This window comes from Perognathus longimembris, chromosome 13 (assembly GCF_023159225.1).
Source record: "Perognathus longimembris pacificus isolate PPM17 chromosome 13, ASM2315922v1, whole genome shotgun sequence".
NCBI classification, from domain to species: domain Eukaryota; kingdom Metazoa; phylum Chordata; class Mammalia; order Rodentia; family Heteromyidae; genus Perognathus; species Perognathus longimembris.
Genome location: NC_063173.1, coordinates 61,077,845 through 61,103,555, shown reverse-complemented (window position 1 = coordinate 61,103,555; position 25,711 = coordinate 61,077,845). Strand labels below are relative to the sequence as shown.

Here is a 25,711-nt window from a genome sequence, read left to right as displayed (position 1 = left end):
GGGCCGGGCTCACCTGGAGGCAGCACCCCACTGTCCCAGGGCGCTGCCCTCCTGGCTCGTCACAGGGCTCCTCACAGGAGAAGGTGCTGGGACGGGGCTGGGTCAGCCTGACATGCGCTTCCAAACCACACAGCAAACAAGGAAGGGCGGCGTGTGTCTCACTGTGAGTGCAGCCCCTGGAAATCTCGGGGCTCTCACGGAGAGAACTGGAGAACACAGGGTTGTGGCTCTGCCTGCCCACAGCTGCAGCACTGGCTACAGAGCACTGTGGGGGGGGGGGCGCAGGTGGAAGGTGAGGGCTGTGGGACCCCCGCTCCTACAGAGAAGCAACTGCTACAGCCATGGGGGCACTGGGGCTGGTCGCTCCCAGGTGCCTCCCCCTCCCTAGTGGAGAACCCCCAGACGCCCCCATGTGCTCCCAGGCGCCTCCACCTCCCTAGTGGAGAACCCCAGACCCCCCATGTGCTCCCAGGCACCTCCCCCTCCCTAGTGGAGAACCCCCAGACGCCCCCATGTGCTCCCAGGCGCCTCCACCTCCCTAGTGGAGAACCCCCAGACGCCCCCATGTCCATGTGCCCCCAGGTGCCTCCACCTCCCTAGTGGAGACCCCCCCAGCCCCCCCCCCCCCCGCGTGCTCCAGCGCTGGTCACTGAGGCGTCTCCCCATCTGCCTACAGGTCAACAGCGAGAACGTGGTCAAGGTGGGTCACAGGCAGGTGGTGACCATGATCCGCCAGGGGGGCAACCACCTGGTCCTCAAGGTCGTCACGGTGACCCGGAGTCTGGACCCCGATGACACCGCCAGGAAGAAAGGTGCGGTCCCGCCAGCGGCCCTCCTGGCCATGCAGGGGTCCTGGGGCGGGCGCCCCTCCAGGAGGCCCAGGAGCTTGTCGCCAGGGCCACCTCGCTGCGCAGGGCACCCCAGGGCAGGGCAGAGGTGGAGGGCTTAGCGCCTTCTCCCGAGTGACTCCATGGAGGCCCCCGGGGCCTGGGCCTGGGAGAGGGCCTGCAGCCCAGAAAGGCAGCGGTGGGGCTCCCCAGGTCTCCGGACCCCAGGGCAGCCACCCCGGGCCTTCCCTGAAGCCCGCATTAGCAAAAGTGAGGCCCACGCCCTGCTCGCCCCGCCTGGACACCACGCCCATGGCCCGGCGCTGCGACCTCCTCCCCGGCCAGTGCCCGGCCGCCCCACCCTACCCCCATGCAGGGCGCGGAGCAATGTCTGCCCTCCCCACTGCCCCCCAAGCTGAGAGGGCGGAGGGCCGGGATGCAGGGCCTTGCCCTGGTTCTCACGCCAGCCTCTGTCTGCCCATCAAGCTCCCCCTCCTCCAAAGCGGGCGCCCACCACGGCCCTCACCCTGCGCTCAAAGTCCATGACCGCGGAGCTGGAGGAGCTCGGTAAGCGCCGCCAGCCGCCCCTCACCCCCCACGCCCCCCACGCCTGGCTTTGTGCTGCCTGCTTGGCCCCTGCAGTGACTCGGGGGCCCCCTCCTGCCTGCTGCATGCTTGGGCCCCACGCGGAGCCTCGCGGGTGCTCGCTCATTCCTGCTCATCTAACATTGTTTTATTTTGAATTTTTGGGCCTCTCACCAGTGGATAAAGGTAAGCAGCTCCCTGGGGTCCCTCCAGCAGCTCCCTGCTGTCCAGGGCACCCCCTGACCCTGCCTCAGCTTGGCCTGGGGGGCCTGCACAAGCTGCCCCCCCCCCCCGGGACACAGCGGTTCCACGCGCCAGGTTTCCGCGCGCCTGTGGGGTGAGGGGCGCCCGCTGCGGGGCCGGGCGACTCCGTTAAAGAAGGCAACGCTGGAGCAGGCCATGTGGGGAGTCTTTCCAGGGACACCCCAGAAGGGCAAGCGGAAGGAAGCAGGCTGAGGGCAGGCAGGCCCAGGTGGGGAGCCCAGCGCCTCCTGACGGCCCTGCTCACCCACGGGTGCCAGCCTGCCTGGAAGACAGTAGATCGCGCCACTCCCCCTCCATGGAGGGGGTCTAACGCCCTTCGCCCTCCTTCCTGGCCGTGCCTCCACCCATTGCTGGGCTGTGGCCTGAGGCCCTGTGCTCTGCCTGTGAGCCACATCGGATCCTTCCAAACAGCCCCCCGGGGTTCCCTGGTGTACATGAGCAGGCAGTGGACAGGCCCCGTGTCCACTCCAAGAGGAGCTGCATGCGCTGGCTCTGCAGGGGCCTAGGGGCCACTGGGGGAGGTCCCAGGTGTGTGTGGGGGGGGGACAGAGTGAGGACTCAGGTGAGAAGGGGGGAGAGGTCAGAGCGAGGTCTCAGGTGTGAGCAGGAGGGGGGCGGAGCGAGGTCCCAGGTGTGAGTGGGGGAGCAGAATGAGGACCCAGGTGTGAACAGGGGAGGGGTGGAGCGAGGTCCCAGATGTGAGCTGGGTGGGCTCTGCCGTCCTGTCCGTCTGTCCATCTGTCCGTGGCTCTCACAGCTCCCCTTTCTGTTTGCAAGCCTCAGTGCGGAAGAAGAAGGGTAAGGGAGCCCGGTGTGTGTCTCCAGTCCTCCTGCCCACCGCTCCTCAGTAGAAGAGACCCCTCTGTGACCATTGTGTGAGCCTTGTGTCTTCTCCCAATCTCAGGGTCCCGCCCAAGGGTCTGCCCTGGAGCCCTCCCCTCCCCGTCCCCCTCTGTCCCGTCTGCTTGGCTTCTGTCTGTGAACCCCTGGCCTGTCGGTACTTCCTCCCTGAGCTGGGAAGCCCTAGGGGTCGTGGGGGGCCACGGCTGGGCTGGGAGCCCAGGAGGGGCACACCTGTGGTGAGCTGTGGTGGTGAAGGCTCAGCCTGCTGCGGGGAGCAATCTGCCCCAAAGCTGGCCTTCCTGGACCCCCACCACCTGCCCCATGCTGGCTCCAGGATGCAGGGTCCACGGGGCCCCCAGAGGGCCTGCCCTGGAAATAGGGTCTGAGCTGAGCATGTGGCTGTGCTTGTCCCCGCCAAAGGCCCCGTGCGCTTTACACCGAGTGGGAGGGTGTCCAGCAGTCAGGTCATAAACTGCAGGAGGAAGGTCTCGACCCCAGCGGCCAGCAGGCCTCGCAGCCTGGTCTCTCCCCCTTTGGGGAGGCCCTCGCAGCCCACCCTCTCCCCCAAGGCCCTCTCTGGTGGTCCAAAGCAGTGAACTTGCCCATGGTGAAGCCCCCCTACTCCGCCTTACCGGGATGCCCCAGCAGGCTCCTAGAGGTTCCCGTGTCAAGGTGCCCTCTAACCTGAGGACCAGCTCGGACCTTCCTCAAGCAATGTGCCGCTGTGGGCTCCCAGGGACCGCAGGCCACCACGGCGCTGGCCCAGGGCCGGGGCAGAGGACATGTAGGAGCACGAGGCCTGCCTTCCTCCTCCAGAGGGCGGAGGGCAGAGCAGATCCGCACCGAGGGCAGGCTGAGTCCTGGAGATGGGACTCCACAGGCTTGAGCCCACAGCGCTGCCCCGGGCTAGGAGGGGAAGTGGGAGGAAGCAGACCCCAGAAAGGCCACGGTGAGCAGGACATGGCACTGGCCCCCACACTCATGCTGTAGAGTATGTCTCTCCAAATTCTACACCCAGCAGAACCTGCAAAGGCGACCTCACCTGAAGTAAGGCCTTTGCCATCAAGATGGGGTCACATGGAGTAAGCAGAGGCTGTTCTAGTTTGGGGGAGGGGACTCAGGCCAAGGACACCAGGGCTCCTGGGGACCACATGGAGCGGGGAGGGAGCAAGACCACATCATGGCTGCAGCCTCCAGAGCGAAGAGACGGTGACTCGGTCCTGTCCTGCTTGTGGCCATTTGCTTCAGGAGAGGCCTGTAACCATGAAGCGGCCTCTAGTCCCCGCTCTCCGCAGAGCTCAGCAAGACTGCCTCCTTGGCTGGTGCCATGGACACACACCGACCCAGGGCTGCCGGGCAGCGTGGAGGTTGGGGGACCGTGGCTTCTGACCATGCCGGGCGCCTCTGGCTGTGCCGCAGATCCTGCATCAGGAAGGACAAGTGACTTGTTGGAGCCCGTGGGCATGCTGGGGCTGAAGGCACACGTCCAACACCCCCTGCGGCTGGCAGCCCACAGGACAGCTGTCCCCGGCATCTGGGGCTGTGGCATCTTGGGGAAAGCCTACACTGCACGCTCGTCCCAACACGGCATGAGGGTGCGGAGCTGCAGCCGGTGCCGTGCACGAGACAAGTGAGCACCGGTGCAGAACGCAGGCACTGGCAGAGCGGGGCAGCTGTGGAGACAGGCCTTGTCTGTGATCCGGAACACCTGGTCTTGCTCTCCCCTTCCAAGGGTCCCGAGCGCAGGGCACAGACCTGGCACCTAGGCCCTGGCTCTGAAGTCACAGCTAGAGCCCACAGGTGGCCGGTGCTGAAGCCAGCCTGAGGCCCCCGAAACTCACGGGCTGAAATCTAGTGACAGACAGCACAGGCATCCCTGAGAAACATGGCCCCAGCCATTCCATGGAGCCTGGCAAACCCTTCACCTCCCTCCCAAGCTGCCCCTTCCTCGCCCAAAAGTTTGCAATTACAGTCCATTAACAACACATCTGTCTCCTATGGCAGAGATGCTGTCTTGCTTTGAAGAAGGAAATCCCAGGTCATGTGGAGCATGTCATCCGCTTGTTCCTCAGTCACAGGGCTGTGTGGACTCCCGCCCCCTTCACAAGTCCCTCAACAGAACCCAGGGCCAGGCTTTCATCAACCAAGCCTAACCCTCCGGAGCCCACAATGAACGGCAGGAAGCTGCAGTCTCCCGCTTTCCTCAAAGGCATTCCTGCTCTACCAAGATCCCAGCAGGGGAGGGAGGTCAGGCTGCTGCCGCAGGGGGTCAGCACCCTCACAAGCCACATCCCGCTCACATTCCCACAGCTGGGGGCAGGCGGGGGCACGAAGAATGGACTGTCCATGCTTAGCTGGCCAGAGCTCTCGTGGCCTCCCTCTGCACGCAGTCAGCTGGAAAGGCAGGGATGCCAGGGCCAGGCTCCCCGGAGGGCGACAAGGCCAGCGACCCCCATGTGAGCAGCTCAGACCTGCAGACAGCTCTGCGTGAAACGGCTCTGTGATGAGACGTGGGAGAGGACCCCTTGCCCTGACTCACCCTGCACATCTGCTGAAGGCCCAGGGGAGCAAGGCCCCAAGCACTGCTGCCCCCGTGGGCTCCTGAGACGCCAGGCGACACCCTGTGCACCAGCAAGGACATCGCACGCCACAGGAGACGCAGAGCTACAGCTTCAGAGGGCCCAACAGGTCCCCTGGGGGAACGGGGGTTCTGGCCACCAGCCTCCTCACGGTGAGCTTGTGCCGGCTGGACACCCTGGGAGACCACTGCATCGTACACCTCTGTTGGCACCCCCCCCCGAACCCCAGCCCCCGCTGCCCCTTGAGTCACGGAGCTCACCTGAGGCCACACCAGGCCTTTCCTGGGCCTCACCTACTTGTCAGCTCATCATTCCTGCCTGGACCTGGGCAAAGCGGGCAACCTGTGACCCTAGCTACTTGGGAGGGAGGCATTCCCTCCGCTTCTCACAGTCCTGCACAGATGGGGGTGGCTAGCTTCCTGAGTCCCCAGAACTTCTCCTCTGTCTGAAGCCCCATTGTTCTGTCAGGCTTCAGTCCCTCCCCTGCTCTGGCACACATGCCCCCTGCATCTCCCTGGGCACAGGAGGGGCAGGACCAGCACATCGATGAGAGGTGGTGGCTCCCAGTGACTCTGAAGAAGTGTACATGGCTCCCCACTTCTGGAGAGACGTCAGCCCTTCCTCGGAGCCTCTCCTGGCACAACTGGCACCCACGATCCATCTTTGAGAAATGCCAAACCCAACCATGCAGTCTGACAACACCAAACCATCACCCATCACCCCCCCCCCCCCAAGCCTGGGTTGCAGAGGAGCAAGGCCCCGCTGACAGGTGTGGCAGGGGAGGGGAGAAGACACCATCAGAGGGCACACACAGAAGCTCTGCCAGGACCAAGGGCAGGCTGCACGGAAGAAGCAGATGGCCAAGAGGGGCACGAGATAGAGGCCTGCACACGACAGCGAGGGAGCGAGCTGGCACAGCAGCAGGAGGGGCCCGGAGATGTGGCGCAGGCCGGACGCAGTGAGGGCTGCGTGGCATGTGCAGAAGGGCCAAGGGGCCCGCCAGCTGGAAACAGGGCCAGGGACTGCAAGCCAAGCCTGCCACCTGACAGGAGGGCAGCAGGGCTGGCTTAAGGAATTGTTGCTTTATGACTCGCACATTTTGCTGGCAAGTGCAACAGGGAACTGGTCCACCCCAGTGTCAGCAAGCGTCTTCCCTGAGGGGCCAGGGTGTGGTCATGTGTGCCTCCGTCCTGCTCTGAGGGTGTGCAAGATGCTGCTGCCCTCGTCTGTGCACCTCTGGAACGCAGAGCCCTGTCTGGAATGAGTCAGAGGGGCTGGGGTGGGCACGGGGCTCGTGCCCTGGCCCCGCAGACCCTTCCACCTCTGCCCCTCACCATGAGGAGGAACCTCAGCTCGGCCTCGCCTTCTCTGGCTGCCCCACCCTGGGGGATAGTACTGTGGCGGCTCTGAGGGTGGACCTAGGCCGAGGCCCACTCCTCCAGAAGAGCCATCAGCCAGCCGCCTCCATGACTTCTTTAACTACATAGGGAACCACATTTCTAAGTCCTTCCTTTTCTAATTTCACAAGTTTAACTAGGTGCTGGCGGCTCACACCTGTAATCTTAGCTACTCAGGAGGCTCAGATCTGAGGATGGAGATGGAGGTTCAAAGCTAGCCCAGCAGGAAAGTTTGTGAGACTCTTATCACCAATTAGCCACAAAAAAAGCAGGAAGTGGAACTGTGGCTCAAGCGCTAAAGCGCTAGCCTTGAGCCAAAAGCTCAGAGACAGCACCCAGGCCCTGAGTTCAAGTCCCAGGACAAGCACACAAAAATCCACAAATGAAGCCTGGCATGGTGATATAGCCCTATAATCTCAGTACTAGAGAGGCAGAGAAAGTAGTATCACAAGTTCAAGTCCAGCCTGAGCTACACAGTGGGCTCCGGGCCAGACTGTACTACAGAGCAGGACCTAATCTCAAAATATCAAACAAGATGGTCCAAATGGTGGCCAAGGAACGCACTGGAGTGAGGAGTTCACCGACCCCTGGTGCTTTGGCAGTGCGCTCAGGGTTCTGGGTGATACAGCGCCTGCAAGGGGGCAGGCTGAGGTACTGCAGCCTACCACTTCCCCTGGTGTGTGCCCCTCGGGCAGGCGAGGTGGGCGGGGCCCTACTGGACACATGCAGCAGAGAGCATTGCATGCACGCATGCTCCCCACGTGATCCGCCTGCCTGCCACTCCTGGCACTGGAGCTGTCGCCCTCCTCCTGCGCTGTAACCTAGCCAGCCCCTCCGGCAGCAGCCAGCCACTCCAATCCTCTGTCTATTGCAGATAAGCCAGAGGAGATCGTGCCGGCCCCCAAGCCCTCGCGGACCGCCGAGAACGTAGCCATGGAGTCAAGAGTGGCGACCATTAAGCAGAGGCCCACCAGCCGGTGCTTCCCAGCGGTCTCAGATATGAACGTGAGTGGCCATGCCTGGAATGAGAGAGGGGCTCTGGGGGACCAGAGGGAAGACAGGCAGATCGGGCGGCTGTGGGAGGGAGACAGGCGGACTGGGTGGGTGTGGGAGGAAGACAGGAGGACTTGGGTTGTGGGAGAAAAACAGGCGGACTGGACGGGTGTGGGAGGGAGACGGGGACTGGGCGGTGTGGGAGGGAGACAGGCGGACTTGGGGTGTGGGAGGGAGACAGGCGGACTGGGCAGGTGTGGAAGGGAGACAGGCGGACTGGGCGGCTGTGGGAGGGAGACAGGAGGACTTGGGGTATGGGAGGGAGACAGGCGGACTGGGCAGGTGTGGGAGGGAGACAGGCGGACTGGGCAGGTGTGGGAGGGAGACAGGCGGACTGGGCGGCTGTGGGAGGGAGACAGGCAGACTGGGCGGCTGTGGGAGGGAGACAGGTGGACTTGGGGTATGGGAGGGAGACAGGCAGACTTGGGGTGTGGGAGGGAGACAGGCGGACTGGGCGGCTGTGGGAAACAGTCTCAGTCCATGTCACAACCCTTCAACATACAGGCTCAGAGCCCAAATCCACGTAGCCATAGACACGTACCCTTGTCTGATATAAACCATGGGGGCGGGGCAGGTCCAGTGCCTCAGTGCTTGTAATCTTAACTACTCAGAAAGATCATGGTTCAAAGCTGGCCAGGGCAGGAAAGCCATGAGGCTCTTATCTGCAATAAACAACCCCAATAAAGTGGGAAGTAGAGCTGTGGATCAAGACATAGAGCACTAGCTTTCAGGAAAAGCAGCTCAGGAACTGAGTCCAGGCCCTGAATTCAAACTTCAGGACTGGCAAAACCACTACACAGTGGGGACCCAGGCCAGTCTGGGTCTAAGCTGGGCCACTCATTTGTCCTGCCAGCCCGGGCACCTCAACCGCTGCACCCCAAGCCTCGAGGACATCCATGACAGGCCGTCCGAACGTGGACGGGGAGCTGTGCGAGGGCTCCTCGTCTGCCCAGACCTCAGAACCACTCACGGAGGGCACACCGTGCATGGCCCCCCGCGGCAGGGTGCTCCCCCACAGACTTTTGGTGGCTGCTCAGGGACTCTGGGTGACAGGAGCTGCCTTGATACCCTCACGCGTCACTGTGTGCCCGAGGCACCCGGGGCGGCTCAGAGTCGATGCCCTGGCTGGGCTCACTGGCCTAGGCCATCAGGACGCCCGTGGGGAAGGGACAGAGGCGCTCAAGCAGCTCCCCAGGGCAAGTCCTGGGCCAGAGCAGGGTCTCTCAGACCCTGCACCCCACGGCTTCTGTCCTGATGGGGTCCAGATCCGAGCACTAGCCGTTCCCATTCGTTTTATATTTGCTTTGCCTCCGTCTCAAGTTGACTCCGTTCAATCTGGCCTTTTTAAACAACAGCAACCACAAATGGCATTCCTTCAATACAAATGCATGCTATGCATCAAAACCACTGCTACTAAGATGCGGAGGTGTCACCTCAGGCTCCCCTCAACCTCAGGATTCCAGAGAGACCCCACCTGTCCCAGGCCTCCAACCCCGAGCTGGTCCTGCAGGACTGTGTCCCTGGCCACCTTCCCCAGCCCCAGTGAGCAGTGAGAGGAGCAGAGGCTACGGGCCCTGGAAAGCGTGTCCCGTGCTGGGGACACAGAGCACATACACAAACACGCTTCCTACACCCATCTGATCTCCTCCCGCTGGGTCCCCTTCCGGCGCGGAGCCAGCGCCCTCAGCCTTGTGCTGAGGCCTGTCCCCACTGCTGCGCTGCGGGCCATCGGGCCTGGCCCAGCCGGGCCCACTCTCCCCGAGCTTCATCTGTGTCCCGGGGGCTGGTGAGGGGTGCCACGGCACAGGGGACTCCCCAGGACAGGCCCGCTGCTGGCATCCTGTGCTGCCGAGGCTAAGGGGGAAGGGCGCAGCGGGAACCCGGCCTGGTTCTCAAGGCCGGCGTGGCGGCTCAGCCCCATCCCTGGCCCTGGATGGCCTGGGGACCCACAGCTTCCCGTGGCCGTCGGGTCCCAGGAGTGGGCCACGTCTCACCCGGCTCTCTGGTCTGCAGTCTGTGTACGAACGCCAAGGGATCGCTGTGATGACGCCCACAGTTCCCGGGAGCCCAAAGGGCCCGTTTCTGGGCCTCCCTCGAGGTACGATGCGAAGGCAGAAGTCCATAGGTAAGAAGTATGACCCTTGTCCAAAGAAGTTGCCCCTTGGCTTTCAGCTGCCCTGGGAATCCCCGGGAGTCCTGGGGTCCAGGCCCCTAGAGTGGCTGGGGCGGGTGCCCTCCTCTCCTTTCTGGTCACCTTTTCCATGTCTGAGGGGTTCTGCCTTTCTCCCCTGAGGGACAGGAAGTCCAGGATGCGTTCTCTACTCTAGAAGCCAGATCACTGGTGGCAGCCCCGGGGGGCGGTATGGATGGAAGGAGGGTGGGGGTGGGGTGGGAGGGGCAGCAGGCAGGGTGAAGGGACTCCCTACTGGACCCCGTTCCTAGGACGGGCTCAAGGCCCACTTCTCCAGGGGGCTGGGTCAGTTCTTGAGCGCAAATGAAATGGTGCCCTGTGTGTGCAGAAAGCAGCTTGCCTTCCTCGCTAATGCCCGTCCTACTCCCACTGACTCGGGGGCAGGCCAGGTGAAGCCCGACCCCTGCAAACTCCCCTTGCTTGAAGCTCCAGTGTTGTTGCTACCATATACCCTCGCCTAGCAGCCAAGGCCACGGCCATGCCCACTGGAACTTGTGGTGGGAAAGAAGAGTGCTATGTGCAGCTCTGCCCCAGATCCATCTCAGCGCCAGCCCAGGCCTGCCCCAGGCCAGCACCCGGTCAGCCCAGGCCAGCACCCGATCAGCCCAGGCCAGCACCCGGTCAGCCCCAGACCTGCCCCAGGCCAGCACCCAGTCAGCCGCAGGCCAGCACCCGGTCAGCCCTGGCCAGCACCCAGTCAGCCCCAGACCTGCCCTGGCCAGCACCCGGTCAGCACCCGGTCAGCCGCAGGCCAGCCCCCGGTCAGCCCCAAGCCGGTCCCCGGGCGCATGGGCTCTGTGTGTTCTGGAAATGCTGGAGGCAGGCTTGTTTGTTCTGGTTTGGGGAGGAGGCACAGCCGCTGAGCAGTAAGCAGCCTGAAGCTCGCCGCTCCCCGTGGATTGCGTCCCCCCGCCCCACCCCACCCCGGCAGAGCTCAGAGCCGCCACCTTGCGCCTCCGGATCTATACTGGTTAATAACAATTGATCTCTCCCATCAGACAGCAGAATCTTTCTATCAGGTCAGTGAGCTTCTGGTCTGGAATCTGTCACTTGAATGTACCCCGGGTTATAAGGTGTATTCTTAAATTATTACTCCTTGGGAATAAAAGGCCCCCAAAATGGAGGGACCGCTCAACCAAGAACCTGAGCAACTGATCTTGGCACTGCCAAATCATCTTCCCACAAGGAGTACGTTAAATTTGGAATACCCTTATCGAATGCAAGTTTTCCTTGGAATAAATGGCTGTAGTTTGTCCCAGGAAAATGTTTCAAGCCATTCGTTTCGCTGCCTCTCTGGGAAACCTGCATGCCGCCCAAGCCAAGGCCCCGTTCCTTGGCGTCCGTCGCCGTGTGCTGCTTCTGTTGTCCGTGTCTGTGTCCCCGACTCTCCGGTGTACAGTCACACCAGTCCGCACACTCACAACACCAGGCGGCCCTGCGGCCGCGGCAGGGCCTACGGGGGCTCTTGGAGCTAGCCTGGTGAACGCCTCCTCGGTCACGCTCAGCCCCGTGCTGTCGTTAATCAGAGGCCCCGGGAGGCCACCCTGGTCTTGTGCCGAGCCAGCTGAACTCGGGCCCCCGATAACGCATGCTGAGCAGCCACACCCGGAGGCCCCGCTCCGGAGGACGGCCGGTGAGCCCGGTGCAGAGCTGCCACGGCGACTCGGCCAGGGCTCACAGGCCCGCCGCCGCAGCCCTGGCCTGAGCCGGAGGCGCGTTCTACACCAGACTCGCCCATCCTCCATGCCAGCCACCCCCACTACCATGTTGTGGACCCCTGGCCTGCGACACACACTGTCCTCAGCGTGGCCTAGCCACGTCGGGCGACAAAGCGACGCCCGCCACCTTCTAAGAGGCCACACGCCCAGAACCACGCGCTGGCCTGGTAGCCAGACAGGCCCAACCACACTCAGATGCCATTTCAACAGCAGCTCCGTCCTCAGCTCCGGACGCCACCCAGGCCCCGGGAGCAAAGTCAGCAAAACCTGCAGTCCTTGGGTAGGGACAGGTGACAAAGGGCCTTCAGGGGCCTTCACCAAGCCTAAAGGGGCGTGGATGGACCCCTGCCGCTCTCCCCAGCCTCCCTCCTCCCACAGACCCACCGTGCACACACCCGTGCACACACACTCACAGGAAGGACCTGGAGCCCTGCACGTGGCTCATCACCCTGGCCTCGGAGTGGACAGCACAGGGCTCCCTGGAGAGTGCTCCCTGCACGCACGCACGCACATGAACACAACACGCGTGCCACAGCATGTGAGCCCAACTCCCCCAGCCCTGGTCTCTCCTTTCTGTGTTTTGCTGTCAGCAGGCCTCACTGACCGCCGCGCGTGTGGCCTGCGCTGAGTTTCATAGTGAACAAGTGTCGCTGCCTCGCTTCTGTGGGCTGTGGACGTGGAGTGTGTGGCTCGAGCGGGGCTCCTGTGTGTCGCTGTGATTTGAAACGGCCCGTTCTCTCCTCGCAGGAATCACGGAGGAAGAGCGGCAGTTCCTGGCTCCTCCGATGCTCAAGTTCACCAGAAGCCTGTCCATGCCAGACACCTCGGAGGACATCCCCCCTCCACCACAGTCTGTGCCCCCGTCGCCCCCACCGCCTTCCCCCACCACCTACAACTGCCCCAAGTCCCCGACCCCCAGGGTCTACGGGACCATCACGCCTGCGTTCAACCAGAACCCCGTGGCCAAGGTGTCCCCAGCCACCAGATCTGACACTGTGGCCACCATGATGAGGGAGAAAGGGGTGTTCTACCGGCGCGAGCTGGACCGCTACTCGCTGGACTCGGAAGACCTCTACAGCCGCAGCGCCGCCCCGCAGGCCACCTTCCGCACCAAGCGGGGCCAGATGCCGGAGAACCCGTACTCGGAGGTGGGCAAGATCGCCAGCAAAGCCGTCTACGTGCCTGCCAAGCCGGCCAGGCGGAAGGGCATGCTGGTGAAGCAGTCCAACGTGGAGGACAGCCCCGAGAAGACGTGCTCCATCCCCATCCCCACCATCATCGTCAAGGAGCCCTCCACCAGCAGCAGCGGCAAGAGCAGCCAGGGCAGCAGCGTGGAGATCGACCCGCAGGCCGCCGAGCCGCCGGGCCAGCTGCGGCCCGACGACGGCCTGACCGTCAGCAGCCCCTTCGCGGCTGCCATTGCCGGGGCCGTCCGGGACCGGGAGAAGCGGCTGGAAGCCAGGAGGAACTCCCCCGCCTTCCTCTCCACCGACCTGGGGGATGAGGATGTGGGCCTGGGCCTGGGCCCGCCCGCCCCCCGGGGGCGGCCCTCCAAATTCCCGGAGGAGGGCGGGTTTGGCCATGAGGACGGTGCTGAGCAGCCGGCGTCGCCCACCCCGGCGCCGGCGCCCCGGGAGCCGGAGCAGCACTTTGCCGGTGTTGGGGAGGCCGGTGTTCAGGGGGAGGCCGGGAGGCCCCCGAATTCCATAGCCAAGGCCAAGGGGCCTGAGAGCGGCCCCACGCCTCCCAGGAGCGGTGACGCGGCCAGCCCCGAGAATTACGTGCACCCACTCACGGGGCGGCTGCTGGACCCCAGCTCCCCGCTGGCCCTAGCGCTGTCTGCGAGGGACCGAGCCATGAAGGAGGCCCAGCAGGGGCCCAAGGGGGAGGCCCCCAAGGCCGACCTCAACAAGCCCCTCTACATCGACACCAAGATGCGGCCCAGCGTGGAGGCCGGCTTCCCCCCGGTCACCCGGCAGAACACCCGCGGGCCCCTGCGGCGGCAGGAGACGGAGAACAAGTACGAGGCGGAGCTGGGCCGCGAGCGCAGGGGCGAGGACAGGAAGAACATGCTCATCAACATCGTGGACACGGCCCAGCAGAAGTCGGCCGGCCTGCTGATGGTGCACACGGTGGACGTGGCCACGGCGGGCGCGCCCCTGGAGGAGGAGGAGGAGGAGGAGAAAGAGGACCTGGACCTCAAGCCAGCCCACCCGCCCTCCGCGGTGCCGGAAGGCGTCCCCGAAACCGAAGGTGCTTTACAGATCTCCGCTGCCCCCGAGCCCGCCGCTGCGCCCGGCAGGACCATGGTGGCGGCGGGCTCCGTGGAAGAGGCGGTGGTTTTGCCATTCCGCATCCCTCCCCCCCCTCTGGCATCCGTGGACTTGGATGAGGATTTTATTTTTACAGAGCCATTGCCTCCTCCCCTGGAATTTGCAAATAGTTTTGATATTCCTGACGACCGCGCCGCTTCTGTCCCCGCTCTCACCGACCTGGTCAAACAGAAGAAAAACGACGCCCCTCCATCCCCGTCGCTCCACTCCAGCCAGCCAGCCACCTCTGCCGACAGTAAGAAGCCAGCCGGCCTTTCCAACTGCCTGCCTGCCTCATTCCTGCCGCCCCCCGAGAGCTTTGACACCGTCACCGACTCTGGGATCGAGGAGGTGGACAGCCGGAGTAGCAGCGACCACCACCTCGAGACCACCAGCACCATCTCCACAGTGTCCAGCATCTCCACCCTGTCCTCCGAGGGCGGGGAGAGCATGGACACCTGCACGGTCTATGCAGACGGGCAAGCGTTCGTGGTGGACAAGCCCCCAGTACCTCCAAAGCCCAAAGTGAAGCCCATCATCCACAAGAGCAACGCGCTGTACCAGGACGCGCTGCTGGAGGAGGATGCGGACGGCTTCGTGACCCCCCCGCCCGCACCGCCACCCCCGCCGGGCGGCGTCCAGTCTGGGATGGCAAAGGTCATCCAGCCAAGGACCTCCAAGCTGTGGGGTGACATCACGGAGGTCAAGAGCCCGATCCTCTCAGGCCCCAAGGCGAATGTCATTAGTGAATTGAACTCAATCCTGCAACAAATGAACCGAGAGAAATCGGCCAAGCCGGGGGACGGACTGGAGTCGCCGGCTGCAGCCAAGCCTGGCAGCCTTGCTCCAAGGTAAGTTCACAGCTGGCTTGGCTGCAAGCCACCCGCAGGTACCAGCCAGCAAAAGCCCATAGACAGCAACCCCAGCAGAGGAGAAGAGGGGACTCGTGACACCCGTGCCGGCCACACCGGTTAGGCCATACCATGCTTCCTCTGTCACCTCCCGGACCCCAGGACAATAGTCAAGGCCACAGGCCCCTGGCAGCATGTGGCACACACACCTAAAGACCGAGAAGGAGACAGTCACGCAGAGCCGTGTCCGCCGGGGCTTCCCGAGGAAGCTCAGCTCTCTGCTCGGTGCCCTTCAGCTCTTTGCTAGGAGCACCCTAAACACGAGCAGTCTTGCCAAACCCAAACAAGCTTCCCGTCAGTCGCAAGAGCGTAGCCGCGTCCCCCGGGGGTGGTGAGCGCGCGGGGCGCGGGCAGGCCTCAGAACCGGGTGCAGGGGCGCAGAGCCCCCCTCCGTCCGCCGGCGGTGGGCCGGGGGCTGGGGAGGGGCTGGGTCCCGGCGTTACTGGTGACGTCACCGCGGAGCACGGGCCCCCCGCCAGCCCACCCGCTCCAAGGCAGACGTCACAAAGGAAAAGCCAGCCATTCGTGGCAGCATGCAGGGTGCAAGCAGTGAAGCAAAGGAGGAATTACTTCTAAACCAGCTTGGGGATGGCAGCCCCTCCCCTGCGACTCCTGGCTGTCCTTCCGGCGGCGGGGCCCAGGCCGCCCTAGCCAACACTCCTCAGGTTCTCCCCGGTGTGTGATCTCAGGTTTCCTCATTGAGACTAATGAGGTCTCTTCATTCTCCCCTGGGGCAGGCATCTGATTCAAACGAGCAAGCCCATTCATCAGCGAGATCACTCTGCTCTCGTCTTGAGATGCGCGCTGAGAGCCGTCTTCCTCCCAGTTACCTTTCCCTGGGATGTAAATCAAAGAGCTGGCTGTTTCCCATCACTCCCCGGAGGAGTATGGACTGGCAGCCTGGTAGAGAGGCATGCTGACAGACGCCCGTCTGTTCAAATAGCACCTCCAGGTGGAGAGAACGCAAATGCCCTAGGGATCCTGTTTCTGATGGGCATGTGCACACTCGCCTGCAAACATTACAGACCAGAGTCTCCAAGAACCCTTAAAAATGGACTCACTGCCCTCTCCCGGATGTGTTAAGAGAGCCCCTTGGTTTGTCAGAGGCCTCCCCTTGGTGTCCTCTATGTAAGACATTTCCTCGCGGGGTACGGTGTTGACAACCACACTGGAGGGCAGAGACGGTAGGAAACCCAATGTTCAGCGAGGGTAAGTGGCTTGCCCCTGCATGGCAGGAGCCAGAGCCAGGACTCAAGCCAATGCATCTAGCCTCTCACGTCCCTCGTTAGCACTGCAGGAAGAAAGGAGCCCCTAGAATGAGACTCCACCGCCGCAGGTTCAAAAGCAGTGTTCATGTTGGTAGGGGTGGGGGGCAGTCTGCCCAGAGTCAGGGTCCCTGGAGCCGGGAACGGGATTCCATGCACATCCAGAGCAGCCCGTCTCGGCAGCAGCTGGAGCACGCGGCCACACCTGGGCCGCACCCTTCTCTCCTATGTGTCCAGCCCTAAGGGAGGGGAGGGAGGGGGTCTTAAGAGACCCCCCTCGCCAGGGAATCCTGGTAGACTTCTTGGAGAGAGCCACTGTGACTCATGCCTGGTGGGCAAGAGCCAGGAGCGCCACCTCCTGGCCACTCTGCTCACTGCCCAGGGCACCCCGTGTTCGGAGCCCCTGCCTGCCATCTCGGGCAGCACAGGGCCCAGGTGACCCCGCCGCACAGTGAGAGCCTGGAGCAGGTGAGGGCATGCAGCTACAAGGTGCAGGGCCCGGGGCCGGCTTCTCCCGGCGCCCGAGGGGGTGGTGGCGCCGTGCTGGGCTGCGCACCCAGGGCCACTCCCAGCCCAGGCTTCCACTCAGAGCTCGGCAAGGACAAGGAGGCCCCAAGAGCAGCCAGGAAGGTCCTTGACCCCAGGACAAAGTGAGGACGCCAGCGTGACATTCCCCTCCTCGCCTAACGGCAGGCCCCATTAGGCTGGGTCCCAGAGACAAGGCCCTTGGGGACGCCCGCTGCGGCCAGACACACTGGGGGGCAGGACGCTGACAGCAAGGGGCCCAAGCCTCCCCCCTCCCTCCCTCTGGTGCAGGTGCCTCTGCTTCTTCAGACCTGGAGCCTTCTGTTTGCTCACACACATCTCTGGTGTAGAGCTCTCCATCACCTTCACTTAAGGTTACCCAGTTAGGGGTACACTCAGCCTGACTGCCTTACTGCCACTTTAAACGAAGAGCTGGGAATCTTCCTGAACAAAATGAGGCTTGAAATGGGACGGAGGTTAGTCCTTCCTACAGGAAGAGGGAAACCGAAAAGCAGCCGTGCTTTCTGAATGAAGACACGTGGTTGGTGCAAAAGTATGTTTCCATAGGAACAAGTTGAGATCACCAAGGCCGGGGCACCTTCCCGTTGTCCCTCGGTTGCTCATTCTGCAGTGGGCTGGATGTGCTCCTCTCGGCAGAGTTGCTCTGCCCTGGGAGCCTGTCTGACTTTCCTGCCTGGCTGGATCAGGACCCAGGAAGAGGCGAAGAGGCGGACGCGCGGCTCTGTGCTCTCCTGGCGTGTTTAACTGAGGCAGTGCCGGGATCAAGCTTGTGCGTCTCGGTGTGGCTCCTCCAGCTGGAGATGCCGTAGGATGTGGAGAGCTCGTCATGGGAAACACACTGTCAAAGGCAGGCAGGTTGTGTTCCCTGGTCCCCAGTGTCAGGGCCGCGGGGCGCCCTGGGGGAGTATGCGGGGCACAGGTGTGCCGCGCAGGGCGCGTGGCAGCGTGGGGGGCCGAGAGCTCTCACTCGAGGAGAGGATGGGCGTGTGGTCACCGTGCCCTTGGCCTCCAGAGGCCTGCAGGACGCTCCCAGGACACCGGCTCTCACGTCACGGAGGTGGCTTAGCAGCTATGGTGGCCCTGGCATTCTGGTCTGAGGAGCAGAGCGCTCGGTGTCTTTGGGCAGCTTGGGTCAAGCAAGCTGCCCAGGTTCAGACCCAACGGCCCTGTCCTCAGGCGCGGTGTGCTGAGCTATCCTGGCTGGCAGCTCGGCGAGCTGCTGCTCTGCCTGAGCCCGCAGGGGGCCTGGGGGGGGGGGGCAAGAGGAGCAAGAGGAGCCCGTGAGGCCGCCGCCGGGGCTGGGCAGGCTGGTGGGGGGGGGGCAAGAGGAGCCCGTGAGGCCGCCGCCGGGGCCCTCCGGGGCTGGGCAGGCTGCTCCTCACCACACACTCAGCAGGCGCCCGTGTGCCGGACACCACGTGAACGCAAGCCTCACCCGAGCAATGAAGCAGGGCCCCTCTTCCCCTGGGAAGCTCCAGCTCCTGTGCTGGGAAAGGGACAATCAACACTAACCAAAGAAGCCCCAGTGAGCCCTGCGCTGCCGAGGAACCGGGCACGCCAGCAGAGGGGGCCGCAGGGAGGAGGTGACATCGGACCCCTCAAATACACACGGGCCAGTGTGGGCATGCGAACCCACAGCCCCGGGTGTGGAGGCAGAGAGCCAGGCCACGGCAAACAGCAGCACCGATCCGGAGGGATGAGAGCCATCGGAGGGCACCGAGGCCGTGGGCACGATCGCCGCTGTGCGCCCAGGGGCATCGTAAGCTGGCATGGAAGGATGCCTTGGCGGCCCGTGTGCTGGAGACTGCGGTGCCTCAGAAACCCAGGAAACCCCATCCGAGACTGTGCTCACCCCTCTACGCTGGCTGAGACCGAAGAACCCAGCCTCCACTCCCTCGGCTTCACGGAAGTAGAACCTACACCACCAGGCACTGTGCGTGCGTGCCAGCGCGGGGCTTCAGCGCGGAGTCCGGGGGCTGTCCTGGAGCTCGGCTGCCAGTGCTCCATCGCGTGAGCCACTGCTCTTCTTCTGGCTTTTGGTAGTGTATTGGAGATAAGAGTCTCGTGAACTTTTCCTGGCCGAGCTGGCTTTGAACTCAGGTTTCAGCTTCCTGAGTGGCTGGATTACAGGCGTGAGCCGCGGTGCTCAGCTCCAGATATCTTTTTTGTTGTGGTTGTTGGTGTGGTTTGAACTCTGGGCTTGGGCGTTGTCCCTGAGCTCCTCAGCTCAAGGCTAGCGCTCTACCGCTTGAGCCACAGCACCACTTCTGGTTTTCTGGTGGTTAATTGGCGATAAGAATCTCATGGACTTTCCTGCCCCGCCTGGCTTTGAACCATGATCCTCAGACCTCAGCTTCCTGAGTGGCTAGGATGCTAGGCGTGAGCCGCCCAGACATCATGTTTAAAGCAAAAGAAGCCTGTTGTTCTGTATTGGCTCTGCGCTGGCTCCACGGAGGAGCAAGGCAGCGAGCGCATGCGTGCGGGGCTCCTGCGGCTTCGCCAGGGCTCTTCCTGGGCCAGGGGCCCTCGGCATCACCACCACTCTGGTGATGGTGGGTCCAAAATCGACCAGAAGTTGGCCCTGACCTCACGGAGGTACAACGCTTGGGGAGGAGAATTGTCCGTGGATGTCCAGGTCCCAGAGACACTGCCCCCCCCCCCCGGGAGGTTCCAACCGCCCAGAGGTTCATTCCGTCCAGCTCCGCACCCCTGCCCGCACCCTGCCTGCTCCTGAGGCCCCTGCACCCACGGACCGCAGTGCATACGCCTCTCCCCAGCGTTCCCAGCCTGTGGCAGGCTTCGCAGTCGCCGCCCTGTGAGAATCCGTCCGTGTGGGTTGTTGAATGCTCCCTGGCCAGCTGGCTGCAGAGCGGTGCCTCCTCCACTGGTGGGGTGCGGCATTCCAGGCCCAGCCCCCAAGCACTGGCGGGCCCGGGAAGGTGGGGCAGCAGGCAGCACTCCACGCGCCTCATGCCCCATCCAGCCAGAGTGCGGGGCGGTGAATGGCCCTCCCTCAAGGCTGCACTCCTCCTCGGACTGCCGAGGTGTCAGCTCCTAGCAGGAGGCCTGGGTCCTCAGCAGAATGGCTGCTACCCCCAAAGCGGCTCCTCCGGGCCTCCAGCGGGGGACAGGCCGGACACAGAACCGTCCACGCAGCAGTGAGGACAAGAGAGAGCAGGGCCCCTGGTGGCACTCAGTGCCTCTGAGCACTGACGGGGCCCCGGGGTTTTCAGACGTCAAGGTCCCAGTGGGAGGCCTGGGGCAGGTGCACTGGCCACTCGGGGACGCCGTTTCCATTCTTGCTTCCGTGCCTACTCACGGAGAGGCCGCAAAGACATGGTAAGGACTGCGCCTCACGCGGTGAAGCTGGCCACTCACGTCCGGCAGTGACTACGGAGCAGAGGCGAGCGGGGCACCAGGGGCTCACGCCCATCACCCCAGCTACTCGGAGGCCCAGATCTGAGGATCGCGACGCAAAGCCGGCCTAGCCAGGAGAGTCTGTGACATCTCCAGTCAACTATCAGAAAACCACAAGTGGTGCTGAGGCTCAGGGTGGCAGAGGGATAACCTTGAGCTGAAGTGCTCAGGGACAGCACCCAGGCCGGAGTCCAAGCCCCATACCCAGCAGCAACAAAAAGAGGAGAGATGAGCCTGGCCTAAGAGGGCTCACAGCGTGGGCCACAGCACAGCCCCGGGGCTGAGCCGAATCTCACGAAGCAGCAGTGCAGCTCCGAGTGGCTGCACGCCCTCTCGGGCTGCATTTCTTCCCTTAGGTTTCTATATGAATTTAAAAGGCAGGCTAGAGTGATCAGCCAAGAAGGGGGTGTCTGTGAGAGTGTGTGTGTGTGTGTGTGTGTGTGTGTGTGTGTGTGTGTGTGTGTGCCTGTTCTAAATCAGGGCAGCAGATCCCTGGTGTTCTGCCGGCAGCCCCGCGGTCGCTTAGCAACATCATGATCTGCGCACGAGGGAGGACCCAGTGAATCATATCGGTGTGATTCACTGGGAGAGAGCGGATCGGGCTCCTGGGAAGACGCCGGGCGGGCCAGCTGGCCAGGTCTTCGCTCCAGCTGCTAAACTCCCCATATGCTCATCTGTAGCTGGCTGTGCTGGGTGGACCCCACGCCCAGGGCAGCGTCTGCCCTTCCCAGGGTCTGCTGATGGGTTGTCATCTCAGGGTGCAGACCAGAGGCAGGGCCCGGATCCCACTCGAGATGCTGACTTACCCTTCCCGAGCGACAGGAGGAAAGGGGGTCCAGGACCCGCGTTGGGGGTTAACTGCTTCTCAGAGGCTTCCGGCAGAGGCGGCACCCTTCCCTCTGCCCCGCTGCCCTCAAGGGCCATCGTGTCTGAGGCCAGTGCAGGTGGCGCTGTGGCTTTCCTGTCATCTATGGCAGAGGCTGGTGGCAGCCTGCCAGGTGTGGCCCGGCCACGCCCCGCCCTGGAAGGAGGCTGCTGTGCTCTTGCTTTGTAATTAATGTTGCAGTGTTGTCTCATTTCCCTCTGCTCCATGATGGGCGTTTGCAGAAGAGGGTCGTGCTGAACAGAAGTAAGTGCGCCCGCCCGCCCGCCCGCCCAGACGAGTGTGCCTCCTGTGTGCCGCTGTCCCTGCTCCCACTGTCCTCGGGGCCCCCGGGGGTGCGGGGACCCCCTCCACGGGGCTGAGGCTGACCGTGGAGGAGCGGCCGGGCGGCTCCCAGCAGGACACGTGGCAGGCACACGGCAGGGCCGGGGCACAGTCCCCTCGCCGGGCCGCGTTCGGGAAGGCGCAGGCGCGCGCCCTCCTCCGCGCAGAGCCACGGCCCAGCTCTACGGCCTGCCTTGCGCCGGCTCCGCTGAGCCAGCGAGTGCGCCGCGGAGGGGCCCTGCTCGGCCGCCCCTGCCCCACCCGGGCACCCGAGGGGGATCCTCACTGGAATCCCCGGGCCTTGAGCCTCAGCTGCCCACCCCTCACGGGCTCCGGCCTTCCCTCCGACCCCGTCTCAGGGTGAGGCGGGGTGTCCTCGGCCTGCTGGTGCGCCCCTCCCCATGCGGGGTGGGCTCCCAACTGGCTGAGGGCTGGCGTCTCCACGTGGCCGCCCCTGGCCTGCAGTGCGCACCGCCAGCCCTGGAAACACACACACACACACACACACACACACACACACACACGAGGACTGACACCAAGCCAGGCCAGGCCACCATCTCTCTTCAGATGTGCACCTCCTTTCTCATTCTAGAACATTCCATACTTAAAGCCATGGCCAAGTATTTTAACCCAAGCGCCCCAGGGCTGAGAGCTGCCTGGTAAGCAAGCACGTGGGGCTTTCAGCCCAGCAGGCAGCAGGCGGAAAAGAAAAGCAGCCCGAAGGAGGGAAGGGAGGCCGGAGCAGGCCCTGCCGCACCGCTGCCTCCCTCGCGGCCACTCGAGGAGCTTCTAGACTTTGAGTGTTTGGTGGGTCCTAAAGGAAGAAGCCAGAGGCCAAGAGCCGGTGGCTCGTGCTGTGACTGTAGTCACTTGGGCAGTCTCATTATCACAGCTCAGAGCCAGCTGGGCTGCAGAGTTGGTGAGATTCTTCTCTCCAACAAACCCCAAAAAGCCAGAAAAGGGGGGGGAACCTAAGGGACCCCAGCAGCACATAGGACCAGCCCAAGAGATGGGGGGGGGAGAGGAAGGAAGAAGGCCTAAGCAAATGATGGCAAAGCCCCGTGGTCCATCGAGCAGACACCACACCAGCCGTCCCCATCGGGGGAGGGGGACACACTCCCTGCCACCCCACTCCAGGATGCCACAGCTCTGGAATCCTCATCTCCCACCAGCCTCCCAGAGGTGGGCGCAGGCAAGGTCTGGACAACACAGAAAGGCATGGAGCCTGTGGGCTCAACCCACACCTAAACGGGCACTTGGCCAATTGTGGCTCTGGGTACCATCTCTCAAGTCCAGATCCGGGGAGGGGGGGCGTCCTCATCCACGTGAGCGAGCCCGGTGGCGGGACACACTCTGCTTTCTTCTCTGTGGCGTGTGTGTGGCCCCGGGGTGACTGGGGTGGGAGGGAGAGGCAGGCTCCGCAGGGATGCCCTACATTCCCGGGTATGGCCACAACGCCTGCCAGGGGCCGGGACCAAGCCGGTGACAGCATGTTTCACACAGGTGAGCAAGGACAGGTGTGTCCTCTTCCCCTCTGCCTGCTACTGAGCCCTGGGAGGGAGCCGTTCCTCCCAGCTCCAGGGCGGGCGAGCAGGGCTCCGTGGACACCCTCAGCCACCGCTGGGGAAGGGGGGTCCTTCCCGCCTCTGCTTCTGAGGAGGAAGTCATATTCTGCTTAGTGAGCCTCCACGGCGGGGACGGGCGGGGCTCTCGTCCTGCGGTGAAACGGTCCAATCAGCATCCGGGAAATCCTGGCTCGGGCCGGACCACTGGCCGCCTGAGCGCAGTGCCCCGTAGCCAGGGCAGCTCCCGGCAGAGGAGACAGGCGGCCCAAGGGGCGGGCTGGAACAGAGCAGGCCACCTCCTCCAGGGACGGGCGCCCCGCCCCTCCGGTCGGGTGGGCGGGCTGGCTTGCTGTGCTGTGGTGCCTCTGAGGTCTCCCTGCCTCCCGCTCCTCTACCCCCCCACCCCCCCGCGGCCCGGGCACTCCCTGGGGACCCGGCTGTAATGGCTTTCTCTGTTGCTGTTTCAGAAGCCCGGAGGTCATGAGCACAGTCTCAGGTACGCGGAGCACGACGGTCACCTTCACGGTCCGCCCTGGCACCTCCCAGCCCATCACCCTGCAGAGCCGGCCCCCCGACTATGAAAGTAGGACCTCACTTACGAGACGTGCCCCGAGCCCCGTGGTCTCCCCCACCGAGATGAACAAGGAGGCTCTGCCCACCCCGCTGCCTGCCGCCGCCTCTCCTTCCCCCACGCTCTCCGACGTCTTCAGCCTTCCGGGCCAGTCCCCTGCCGGGGACCTATTTGGCCTGAACCCCGCGCCCCGCAGCAGGTCACCGTCTCCCTCAATACTTCAACAGCCAATCTCAAATAAGCCTTTCACAACTAAGCCTGTCCACCTGTGGACTAAACCAGACGTGGCCGACTGGCTGGAAAGTCTGAACTTGGGCGAACACAAAGAGACCTTCATGGACAATGAGATTGATGGCAGTCACCTGCCAAACCTTCAGAAGGAAGACCTGATTGATCTGGGGGTGACCCGGGTCGGGCACAGGATGAACATAGAAAGGGCTCTGAAACAGCTGCTGGACAGATAAGGACGGCTGTTCCTCACCTTCATAGACACTTTGTTATAAGTAGAGATGGGCTCGTGCTGAAACATCTGATGGCCAAGCAGTCTGCGAGCACCACCCCCGCTCAAGGGTTTGTCTCCCGGTACCCAAAGAAGTGCTGCGGGTGTCCAGGGTGTGGCCAAGCCAGGGCCTTGAGATGCCCAGCCCTCCCCCCCGTGAGGGGCTTTGTGGACAGCCTCTGTCCGGTGGGGGGCGGGGAGGGGGTTTTCTAACACGGAAGGAGTCCCAGCATGCAGGTGACCTTGCTTCGCCAGGCCCCGGGCTCCCATCAGTGTCGCATGGGACCCTCGCTCGCGTAGGCAGACACAGATGTACTCCAGATACCTCCTAAGACCTCCCTCTTCTGCTTCCCGGGCAGCTCTCCCCACTCCCGGGCCCCGGCACATGGCCTTCCCGCGGTCCTGTGGCCTCCCGGGGGACGCTCGATGCTCACTTGCTCCTGTCTCTCTCCTGTTCTTTGTTTGCAGTGAGATGCTCCCAGACGGGCTTGTCCAGGGCCCTCCTGGGCCTGCAAGGTAGAGACACACTTTCTCCTGTCTGAATCTTTGCCTGTCTCCTCTTGGGATGTGCAGCCACGGGTCTCTGGCCATAGGTTCTTGGCAGTGGTGGGTGTTTCAGTGGGATCGTGCTGGCTTTGCTGAGCTTGCTTGCTTTCTTCCTGCAATTGACGAGTCTATTTCCAAGGTGGCTAAGCATGTCACATGGACTTAGTTACAGCACAAAGTCGCGATCCCGAGGAGTGAGGCCTGCCGTGGGGCCCGGCAGTGTGCCTCCGCCTGGGCCCTCGGCCTCCTCCAGGACAAGAGCAGTCATTTTCCCAGGAGCACCGGAGAGGAGGAAGGGCTCAGCCACTCGCAGTTCCTTCCAACTGGAGGTCCGCTGAGCTCTGCAGCAGTTAGGGCAGGTGAGCATCCGCTCTGACATGGACAGGAAGAGGCCCCTGCGGCACGCGTGTGCACGGCGTGCGTGCGTGCAGGGCCACCGCTGAGCCGCGTCCGTGGCTGGGAGCGGGCGAGCTGCCAGGCCCCCCACCCGAGCCTGGCACAGGCGACCGAGCACCCCTGTTCGGATGGCCCTTTGGCTCTCGGAGGCCAGGCAAGGTGGACTGGGGCCTTTCCCCCTTCCCTCGGGTGTCCAGGGATCCCACCAGCTTGTCTTAATAGTACAACAGGGGCTGGAGAACCCTGCGGGCAGGGAGTCGGCAGGACCCAGGGCAGGGAGGAGGTGGGGTGCAGGACGCAGGGGTAGGGCAGATGCACACAGAAGGGACATCAGGGAGCACTCCTGAGCCGCGGCCTTGCTTCTGGCGGGGCTGCCAAGCCTGCCCACTTCTTGCCCCTGGAGTCCCTCCCGCCCTCCTTCCCCAAACCATACCTCTAACGTCGAAGGGAGGTCACCAGTGGCACCCAGGCCACCAAGCATCCAGTCAGGCTTTCCATACACTCCCACATTTGGAGGAGACATGGATGTCAGGTGTTTGGTTTTATTATGATTTCGGAACTAGCCCAGCCCATCTCTAATTATAAGACATGATTTCTTTTCCTTTTTTTTCTTTATGCTCATGACCACGTGTTTGATGAGGTCTGGAACAACTCTAGAATGAACTCATAAAATTTAGCAATTTAAAATCTCTTTCTTTACTGCAAGTTTAAATAGGTGTACAGATAGTTTATAAGCACAATATTTTAAGAAAAAAGTGGCTGGTCTACTGGGCAGCCTTTGTGCCACTTCCGTGCTAGAAAGTTAAAGAACAAAAACTTTTGTGACTTCATGACACTATTTCTGTGGGATAATTATACAAGTAAGACCTTTTTCAATCAACTTTATCTGGACACATCTGAACCAGCAGAGCTGTGTTATATTTTCTATCTTTGCTACAACTTCATCTCTGAGAGACAATTATTTCTTCAAAAGATGTTACAATTCATAATGCAGCAGTTTCTCCAAAAACAAATTCAGT

At 63.0% G+C, this 25,711-nt stretch overlaps 1 protein-coding gene across 1 annotated transcript in view; it reads left to right on the top strand.

The window, feature by feature from the left end:
• Shank2 (SH3 and multiple ankyrin repeat domains 2) overlaps positions 1-24,718 on the top strand; it is a 221,363-nt gene extending 196,645 nt beyond the window's left edge. Inside the window, 6 exon segments of the mRNA XM_048359764.1 lie at positions 677-812; positions 1,314-1,394; positions 7,370-7,500; positions 9,562-9,673; positions 12,205-14,620; positions 23,148-24,718. Of these exon segments, the coding sequence (XP_048215721.1) occupies positions 677-812; positions 1,314-1,394; positions 7,370-7,500; positions 9,562-9,673; positions 12,205-14,620; positions 23,148-23,715 (3,444 nt within the window). The 3' untranslated portion in view covers positions 23,716-24,718.
• Positions 24,719-25,711: the final 993 nt, after the last annotated feature.